The sequence below is a fragment of the Myotis yumanensis genome, unplaced genomic scaffold, assembly GCF_028538775.1.
Source record: "Myotis yumanensis isolate MYYU_CA2020_CCGP unplaced genomic scaffold, mMyoYum1.0.hap1 SCAF_4, whole genome shotgun sequence".
NCBI classification, from domain to species: domain Eukaryota; kingdom Metazoa; phylum Chordata; class Mammalia; order Chiroptera; family Vespertilionidae; genus Myotis; species Myotis yumanensis.
In genome coordinates, this window is record NW_027223755.1 from 42,150,821 (window position 1) to 42,161,439 (window position 10,619).

At 44.5% G+C, this 10,619-nt stretch overlaps 1 protein-coding gene across 1 annotated transcript in view; it reads right to left on the reverse strand.

Moving 5' to 3' along the window:
* Window positions 1-10,338, reverse strand: part of ARSB (arylsulfatase B) — a 128,318-nt gene extending 117,980 nt beyond the window's left edge. Inside the window, exon 1 of the mRNA XM_070412236.1 lies at window positions 10,021-10,338. Within this exon, the coding sequence (XP_070268337.1) occupies window positions 10,021-10,323 (303 nt within the window). The 5' untranslated portion in view covers window positions 10,324-10,338. The remainder of the gene's footprint in view (window positions 1-10,020) is intronic.
* Window positions 10,339-10,619: the final 281 nt, after the last annotated feature.

Genomic DNA, 10,619 nt, shown 5'->3' on the forward strand with positions numbered 1-10,619 from the left:
GATACTTATAGACTAAGGTCTCCAGACGCCCCTTGCCTTCTGAGAATGCCTCGTGACTCTAAAGGACACCTGGCTTCAGGGAAACCAAAAGACACATTGGAGCAAGCCACCCAGGGTCCCTGCTTTGGAACCGCGATGTGGTTTCAGTGAGTGGCCATCTTGCTTGTTACTATGGACCTAATGCATCCTTCTTCCTCCCGCAAAGAGTCAGGAATGGAGACTAATGAGTGCTTTCCCTCCGGAGGCACCTATGGCCTCTGGACTACAGGGTCCTCTTCTCTCTCACTCCTTGGATGCCTTGGCCGGGTCCTATGAACACTCCCAATTAGTGACATGTAGCCTTCCCCAAGCACTCCGCCCATTTCTTCCAGCTCTTTTCTCCTCTTTTCAATCTTTTCTTCCCCATATTCATTGCCATGTATACAAAGAATGCCACATGGCACTTCATGGTGGTTCCTTTTCTAATCTTAGAGTCCAGGAGAGAACTGACCAGGGACAGGAATCCACAGAGGCAGGCATGTGGAAGGGTGATAAACACTGGCAGGCAGGACACTCAGAGCAGTGAGGAAAAGCAGCAGGGGGGTGAGGGCGTCCTTGGGCAGATCCTCCTCCGTCTCCTTGCCAAGCCACACAGTATGCAGAACCCAGTCCTACTTGCAGCCATGGGTCTTATCTGCTCACATTCTTAAAGCGGACTTGAAGCAAAAGTCAAAAAAAAAAAAAAAACTACCCACAGTGCTCTGCACAGCCTCCTTCCTTATATTTTCTGTCCAAGGTTCTGCTTCAGGGCTGAGTGAAAAGCTGTGAAAGTGTCTTGTCTGTTTATCGATGTGATTAAGAGAAATGTGGCTTGGGTCCCTTAAGAACGAAACCTTGGAGTCATCTTTCATTGCTTCTATTCTCTGCCAAGGTTTATAGAGTTCTGGTGGAGTGGTCCCCTCAGTGCCCAAGGTAAGAATGTTCCCAGGTGAGGGCCAAAGTCACTTTACTTTTTTCCCAAAAGGAAGTGTTTCCACTAAGGCCTACCACTTTTGTCACCCTTTAATCTCCGTAATTTCTTAAAAAGGAAGCAAGGGCATTAGCAACGACTTGTCAACCCTAAGCAGTTAAGACAGCGAGCTCCTTCGGGGAATGCACCGGTGTTAAAGTGCTGGCACACTCATTCATTTAGTTGTTCAGCACTGAGTGCTTCTCCAGGCCGGAGAGAAGCAAGGCAATCTGGTGGAGAAGTCCGACCTGAGAACAAAACCACCACCATGCTTAAAAAGTGTACTAATGCAGCAATATAATGAGTAGTTTGTATTGGATAAGGTCAATTTGTAAAAATATGGAAATTTAGTATTTTCGAGTCTTCGACTTGAACTACAAGCAGTATACAAATTCTATTAGAAAAGCTGAAAGACTTTTGTTTGTTTATTTAACCACTTTTATAAACATCTTTATTACATGTGTTATTTTATTGAAATATATTTGACGCATAATATTGTGTAAATTTAAGATGTACCACTAGTTAATCTGATAAATTTAAACATTGTGATCTGATTGCACTGCAGTGAATTAACACCTCCATTGCATTACATAATGATCCTTTCCTTTTAGTGATTGTAATCATTAAGTTCTAGTCTCTGAGCAAGTTTGATGATTATACTACAACTAGAGGCCCAATGCACGAATTCGTGCACGGGTGGAGTCCTTGGGGTGGCCTGTGGAGATTGGGCCCCAGCTCGCACCCTCAGCCTCCCAGCCCTGCAGCCCCGCCTTGGCCTGGCGCCACCCCCTTACCTGCTCCACCATCCTGCCTGTGGGGCAATCGATCGGGGCTGGGCCCCCAGCCCAGCTCCCTCAGTGCCTGGATGCCAGGTGGTGGCCCCGCCCCCACCGCTGCTGGTCACCGTCTGCGGGGCGATCAGGCCCCCCTCTTGTACCTGCCTTGACCTGGTGCCGCCCACTCACCTGCTCCACTATCCCGCCGCTGTCCTGCTCTTGTCGGGGGCCCATTGGGGCCAGCAGCACCTCCACTGCCACCCGCTGTCAGCGCCACATCGCCAACGCCGGTATCAGGTTCAGCAGTGCCTCCACTGCCGCCTCCTGCCAGCACCACATCGCCAACGCCGGTATTGGGTTCAGCAGTGCCTCCACTGCCACCTCCTGCCAGCACCACATCGCCAACGCCAGTATCGGGTTCAGCAGTGCCTCCACTGCCACCTGCTGCCAGCGCCACGTCACCAATGCCCATATAGGGTCCAGCAGTGCCTCCACTGCCGCCTCCTGCCAGCACCGCATTGCTGACGCCCGCCATGTTCTGCGCTGCCCCTTGGTGGTGAGTGCACGTCATAGCGAGCGGTCAAACTCCCAGTCAAATGACCGCCCAAGGGGACAATTTGCATATTAGGCTTTTATTATATAGGATAGTGTGGACTACATTCACTTATACTGTGCATTAGATTTCTAGGTCTTGTGTTACTACTTGTTCCTAATTTGTACCATTAACCAGCATCTATCTTATCTCCCTACCCCTTTAAGGATTTTTAAATTGATATATGTATATTTTTTAAAATCTTTATTGTTGAAAGTATTAGATATGTCTTCTTCCCCTCCCCCACTGACCTCTCCCACCCCCCACAACCCCAGGCCTTCACCACGCTATTGTCTGTGTCCATGGGTTATGCATATATGCATGAGTTCATTGGTTGATCTCTTCCCCCTTCCTCCCCTGCCTTCCCTCTGAGGTCTGACAGTCTATTTGATGCTTCTGTGTCTCTGGGTCTATTTTTGTTCATCAGATTCCACATATGAGTGAGATCATGTGATATTTATCTTTCTCTGACTGGCTTATTTCATTTAGCATAATGCTCTCCAGGTCCATCCATGTTGCAAATGGTAAGAGTTCTTTCTTTTTTACAGTTACATAGTATTCCATTGTGTAGATGTACCATAGTTTTTTAATCCACTCATCTGCTGATGGGCATTTAGGCTGTTTCCAAATCTTAGCTATGGTGAATTGCACTGCTATGAACATATCCTTTCTGATTGGTGTTTCTGATCTCTTAAGATATATTCCTAGAAGTGGGATCACTGGGTCAAATGGGAGTTCCATTTTTAAAGGGAACCCTCATACACTGCTGGTGGGAATGCAGACTGGTGCAGCCTCTGTAGAAAACAGTATGGAGTTTCCTCAAAAAGTAAATCAATATTAATCTTGAGAATTTAAACAAGGGGAAAGTAAATGTAAAATCTATTTCATTATATGCATAACATGCCTTCACAGGACACCAAGAAACTAAGAAACGGGCTACCTATGGGAAGATAGGAAGAAGGGACAGGATGAAAAGATCTTTTTTTTTTTTTTCATATATATATATATATATATATATTTATATATATATCTTTTTAAATCTTTTGTATTTGAAACTTTTTAATGTATTTCCTTATTTTAAAAATATGTTTAATTCTAACCAGAATTACATGTATACAACGAATGCCACATGGCATTTTATTGTGATTTCTTAAAATATATTAATTTGGAACATTAGAAATATTCTTTAGTAAATAGTAGCCTTCAATGCAACACTACTATGAAAACCGAAACTAGTTTTAATCTTTCATCATGAGCAGACAGTACTAGTATTAGATACAGGGAGACCCTGCCTCCCTCTCTGGGGTCTTACCTGCTTGGCATCCCTCCTTCACTCAGCCATGGTGGCCTTCTCCCCATTCTTAGAAGGAGCTCTCTCCAGCCTCTGGGCCTTTACTTTGATAGCCCCTCCCTCTGTGTTAAACTCTGTTTCCCAGGATTTTTCCATAGCTGACTCCTCTCTTCATTCAGGCCATTGCCTATATCACCTTCTTGGAGATTCCTTCCTGAGTCACGATTCCTTGCCCTGCTTTGTTTTCTTCCCCATATTTATTGCCATGCCATTCAAATTCACCTTACTCATTTGTTTGTGTGCATCTCAGCCCCCCTCTTGATAACTGCTTCCTCTACCCTCACCCCCACCAGACTATAAGCACTAGGCAATCCAGAGTGTATACCACAATGGCAGCAAAAATAGTTGCTCAATAAAAATCTGTGGAATGAAAGAATGAATGAATGCATGAATCACAATTAATGGTGATAGGCTGAAAGCTATCTAAAATCTGGAATAAAAAGATATCCACTATTACCACTTCTATTTGACAATGTACTGAAGGTTCTACTCAGAGCAATTAGGCAACAAAATGAAATGAAAGGTATCCAGATCGGTAAGGAAGAAGTAAAATTATTTCTATTTGTAGATGACAGGATCTTGTAGAGAAAATCATAAAGAGCATGTACACACACACCCACACACACACACACACACACACACACACTTAGAACTAATAAGTTCCATAAGGTTGCAGGATATACATTAATACATAACTATCATTTGCATTTCTATATACTAGCAATGAACAATTGACAGTAAAATTAAGAAAACAATTCCATTCACAACAGATAAAAAAAAGAGAAAAACTTAGAAATACGTGAAAAAAAAAAGAAAAGAAGTTCAAGATTTGTAGGCTGAAAATTACGAAACATTGTTGAAAGAAATTAAAGACCTAAATAGAAAGACACCTCATATGCATAGATTGGAAGGCCTATATTGTTAAGGTACTACTCCTCCTCAATGAAGTTACAGATCAATGCAATCCCTATCAAAATTCAGAAATGGACAAGTTTGATCCTAAAATTAACATACAAGGGGCCCAGAATAGCCAAAACAATCTTGAAAATGGACAAAATTGAAGAACTCACACTTCCTGATTCAGAAACCTACCACAAAGCTACAGTAATCAAGATAGCTTGGTACTGATATTAGCATAAACATTAGATCAAACCCATATACCTATGGTCAATTGATTTTTGACAAGGGTACAAAGACCATTCAACGGGGAAAAAATAGTCTTTTCAACAAATGGTGCTGGAACAATTGGACATCCATATGTACCCACATACTTCAAAAAATATACAAAAATTAACTAAAAATGGATCAAAGACATAAATGTAAGAGCTGAGACCACAATATTTTTAGAAGAAAACATAGAAGCCTTTGTATATTGGATTAGACTGTTTTTTTTAGATATAACAACAAACGTACAACCAAAGAAAATTAAATAAATGGAAATACATCAAAATTTAAAACTTTTTTATATAAAAGGCCACCATCAAAAAGGTAAAAAGACAACCCACAGAATAGAAGAAAATAATTGCAAATTATATATCTGGAAAAGGTTTAATGTGCAGAATATATAGAGAACTTTTACAACTCAACACTAAAAAGACAAATAACAATTAAAAAGTAAACAGAGGATATGAGTAGATATTTCTCCATATAAAAAGAGAAGAAGGGAAAGTTTACATATGTATTTTTTGTATATGAATAAAATACATTTTACATAATTCATATTGCATTGTTTGCCTGCAAAGATGGGGAACTGGATATCTAAGGAAGAGAATGTTTGTATAGTTAGGAAAAGATTTTCACTATAAGCCCTTTTGTAACTTTGAGTTTTTAAGCCATGTGAATGTATTTTCTAATCCAAAATAAATAAATAAAATATAGATTTTAGCCCTAACCAGTTTGGCTCAGTGGATAGAGTTTCAGCCTGCAGACTGAAAGGTCCCAGGTTTGATTCCGGTCACGGGCATGTACCCTGGTTGCAGGCACATCCCCAGTAGGAGGTGTGCAGGAGGCAGCTGATCCATGTTTCTCTCTCATCGATGTTTCTAACTCTCTATCCCTCTCCCTTCCTTTCTGTAAAAAAATCAAAAAAATATATTTAAATATATGTATATTTAAATATTTTAAAAATAATGAATGAATGAGTCATATAGGGCTGTGGGAAGAACACTGGCCTAAGTTTACAGAAACCTGAGTATCAGTCTCCTTTTCTACTTTTCCAAAAATCTATGCATTTTTTAAACAAAGCATGTAGACTTAAGAAAGGTTCATATGTGAGGATTCTGAACAATTAAAGGTCTAAACAGAAAAGTTTGAATTCATGTTTTTGTTTGAACAAGTTTCTAGCAGCAGAACAAGCAGCTGGAGTACCCTGTCAGTATTGAGCAAAGTTAATCTCTCCTTCTATCAGTAGGTGGCGATAGTATCAAAATGTTCAAGTCACACTTGCTCTAATGGACACAAGAGCCTTAAAAATTTAGAGCCTTAGAGTTCAGCTCAATTCCCATATTTTCCAGAAGTGAGGTCAGAGTCTGAAGATTGACTGACATGGTAAAGAATGAAATCCACATCTCATAATTTTTAACTGTTCCACTCAACTAAATACTTTAGTAAGCTAAAAAACTACAACTCCGAACTTCTTGGGAATATAAAGTTCCACCAGTCAGTCTAGGCTTGCTTATCACCTTATGCTTTTCTTTTCTAATCTAAAGTCAAATGATTATGGGAAGAGGGAGTTTCTAAAATTTAGAGTCTAAATGTTAAAGCATGGTTGCTAAATTCATAGATGTGGCTATTAATTAGTTCTTTAAGTACCTAATTTTAAAATAAAAATATTTTCCTCATTTTATTGTCTAAAATTATGCACAACACATGACTTATTTAAGAAATTAAACTTTTCTCCCTATTTTCATTTTACATAGGCAATTCCTAACCTGAAATGTATGGTGGGTGAATTTTTTTTATTATTGAAATGTTGAGGAACAACCTAAATGTCCAAAAATAATAGAGATCATTCAGGAAATATTTTTAATAATTCTGAGTAGCAATATAGCGTAGTGGTTACACAGCCACACTGCCCAGTTCAAATCCTGGTCCACCACTTACTTGCCTTGTGCTATTGAGCAAGTTTCCTAACATTTTGAGCCTCAATTTCCTTGTTATCAAACAGGACTGATAACAGTAATGCTTCATCGGGTTTCTGTGAGAATGTATCCAAGTGCTCAGGACAGTACCAATATGTAGTATCTGAGGACAATGAGGCTTCTTAACCCTTTGAGAAACAGTGATTCCTTTAAAAGAGGATGCTTGCTAACTCACGGTAATTTCTAATTGGGTCTCATAAACTCTATGAGAATAAAACAGAAGAAACGTCAAACAAAATGCTTGGGGAGGCTGGCTTTGGAATATCCAGCTTCTAGCCTGCATTCACTTCTTCACTACAGGGTACTCTAAATACGCCTGGGGTTTGTGTGTGTGTGTTTTTCCCCCCAGTTGGTGACTGGTGGGGGAGGATGTTAAGGGACAGGACAAAAGCAGCCAATTATATGAACAAGCTTTTGAAGTGTGGTATTTGCTTTCCTGTTCAAGTCTGTTGGAAGGGAGGAAGTTAGAGAAATGAATGGCCCTCCCATTCTTCTGAAATTTGAATTTAGTTCTCTTGCTTCAGAGCAAATGCAGAACCATTTTGGGCAGACTTTGCCTTCCCTCCTTTCCCTTCTTATTTAAATACCCCGTTAGTCCTACAAAGCATCCAGGGTAAGATCTGCATCACAACTGATATTCCTGATTATACTTAGCAGCCAAAGTTGGAACTGTGGCCAGTACTCAGGTCTGGTGGTGAAGGGAACCATCCTTTATCTCCATGGCAAACCCTGGCTACAGCTATTTCTCAGACTGTAGTACAACTCTCTTTTCTGTTTCTAGAAGTCTTCAGACCACTGTGGAAATCTTTATTACAAGTGGACTCTCCCTTTTCTTGATTTCAGGGCAACATGAGGCTAGCGTGGATCTGACAGGCTACAGGAACACAGATTTGGGAGAGCAAGATTCAAGAATATCCCCTGTGAAATATGCTTATTAAATAAACAGTACATCTACCTATATGAAGGTATGCATGTGATCTCAAACAGTTCCCATTTATTGTACTTAATATGGTCATGATAACATCAGGATCTTACAAAAATGTCGATCATTTTCAGATTAAGAAAAGATAGGCATGAAAGGCATGAGCCCAGCTTAAGTACTTTCTGGCTGTGTGATTCTGAACATATCATGGATCTGTGGTAGGTAGGTAGACAAACATGAGCAGAGCAAGGAGGATGGGCCAGGTCCAGAAGGTCACCAAGGCAGAAAGCCTAGCAGCAGACACTTGTGAGATGGGACCTTGTCCCTAGGGTCACCTTTCCTGCCCAGCATCTTGCTGGTCATGTAGCTTAGACCCCCTCACTTTTCCTCCCTAGGGATATAACTTCTAGGCCTCAGTGGTTTCAGCTCCAGGCCTAACAAAGCAGCAAGACCAGAGCCAGCTGTGATGACTAATGACCCCCTCCCCTAGAGCTGACCAATCAGTAGAGACCAGGACCCTGAAAAGACACATCTGGAAAACCGATGAATATTCTATTGAGATCCTCCCCTGGGGCTTCCCCTAAAATCCCCTTCAGAGCATTGAGGAAGGGGACCCTGACCCAGGGGCGTGCCAGTGCCTTTTCCTTTCACCCTCCCTCCTCCTCCCCTCAACCCCCACTCAGGTGAGTTACCTTTACTTCTTCATTCCTAAGCAGCACAGGGGGGCGGGCCCTTCTTTCACCTCTGCAACTTATTTCCTAAACCCATCTCTTCTACCAGTCACTTCTCCCACCTCTGATTTTCTAAATAAACGTTCTCTTATAATGAATCTTGGCTCCTATCAGACCCCAGTGGTCTAACACCTGTTGCCTTTCTCCAAGCTGCCAACAGAACCTCTATAGCAGTGGTTCTCAACCTTGGCTGCACATTAGGATCACCTGGGAATCTTTTTAAAATCCTGATTTCTGGGCCTCATCCTCCGGAAATTCTGTTTCTTTGTTACTAATGTTGTGGCCCCACCCCATAACAAAGAAACAGAATTTCCAGAGGATGAGGCCCAGAAATCAGGATTTTAAAAAGATTCCCAGGTGATTCTAATGTGCAGCCAAGGTTGAGAACCACTGCTCTATAGGTTGTTTCATTTGTAAAGGGGATTAAAAATAGCAGTTACCTCGTGGTCTGTTTCAAGAATTAACTTTAAAAACAGTATAGCAGCCCTGGCCCTGTTGGCTGGTACACCAAAAGGTTGTGGGTTCAATTCCTGGTAAGGGCACATACTTAGGTTTCGGGTAAGAGAGGCAACCAATTGTTGTTTCTCTCTTCCTCTCTCTCTCTCACACACACACATTACAAAACAAATAACAACAAAAAATTGTCCTCGGGTAAGGGGTGAGATTAGGATTAAAATAAATAATAAAAACAGTAAAGCAGCCCTGGCCAGGTAGCTCAGTTGGTAAGAGCATCGTCCCAACATGCCAAGTTTGCAGTTCAATCCCTGGTCAAAGCACATACAAGAAAGAACCAATGAACGCATAAATAAGCGGAATATCAAATCGATGCCAGCCTCTCTCTCTCTCTCTCTCTCTCTCTCTCAAATCAATCAATAAAATAATATGACAGTAAAGCACTATGCAAATGTTCTTGATATTCTTAATTATCTACCATATATGCACGCTCTACAAGTATACTTATCTCTATTAACTAGAGAAGTTTTTAAGAGATAATGATGCTCAGAGAGGTTATGGATACAGGTTAAATCTGAAATGTCAGCAGCCCAAGAAACTGGAAAACATGGATCTCTGGTCGGACAGTCCCAACCCAAGACCATGGCTGGGTTCACAGGGGACCAGAGTCCTCCCCACCGAGGGCGCTCGCACTTGAACTCGGCCCCAGGTTCGCGCTGCCCCCCTCTCACTGCCACACCGGCGCCCGCCAGCTCCCTCTCCATCCTCCACTCAGGGCCGCCCCGCGGAGTCCATCCCGACCCTCCCGCCGGCCCAGGCCCAGCACCCAGCACCCAGCACCCAGCACCCAGCACCCAGCACTCCCCAGAACCCTCCACCCCGACCATCGGAAAACGAAACACCGAAAACCCACCCGAAGAGGCGGGGCGAGGGGGTGGGGAACGCGGGTCGCCCGGGCGGGCATGCGCAGAGACTGCCGCGGGCTCCCGGCCCGAGAGGCGCGGAGAGGGCGCCGCCGGGGCGAGCCGCCGCCTCGCCGGGACCCAGCTCGGGGCCGAGCCGCCTACCTGGTAGCGGCCGGTGAGCAGCTGGCTCCGCGACGGCGTGCACAGCGGCTGCGTGTAGTAGTTGTCCAGGCGCACCCCGCCGGCCGCCAGCGCGTCCAGGTGCGGCGTGCGCACGCTCGAGCCGTGGAAGCCCACGTCGTGCCAGCCCAGGTCGTCCGCCAGCACGAAGACCAGGTGGGGCGGGCGGCCGGCCCCGGCGCCCGAGCCCGGCGGCAGCGGCAGCAGCAGCAGCAGCAGGACGGCGGGGAGCAGCGGCCGCGGGCCGGGGCCTCGGGGCAGGCTCGCTGCACCGCGCGGGCCCATCCTTCGCCGCCCGCGGGCCCCGCGCCTGTGGCGCCACCAGCCTCCGGCAGCGCTTTTAGAACCAGGAACTGGGCGGCCGGCCCGCCCCGCCCCGGGGCCTCACCCGGAGGGCCTCTGGCTGCAGGGCCCCCGCGCCCCGCTGCCTCCCCCGGGCCGGCGGCGAGGCGGGGCGGAGCCAGCGGACCGAGCTGGGGCGCTGCTGCCGGCGCCGGGACACCGCGTTGATGCTCGAAGGCGGCTAGGATCGCTGACCTTTCCAGCTATGAACTGGGCACCGGGGCATCCTAACACAGGAA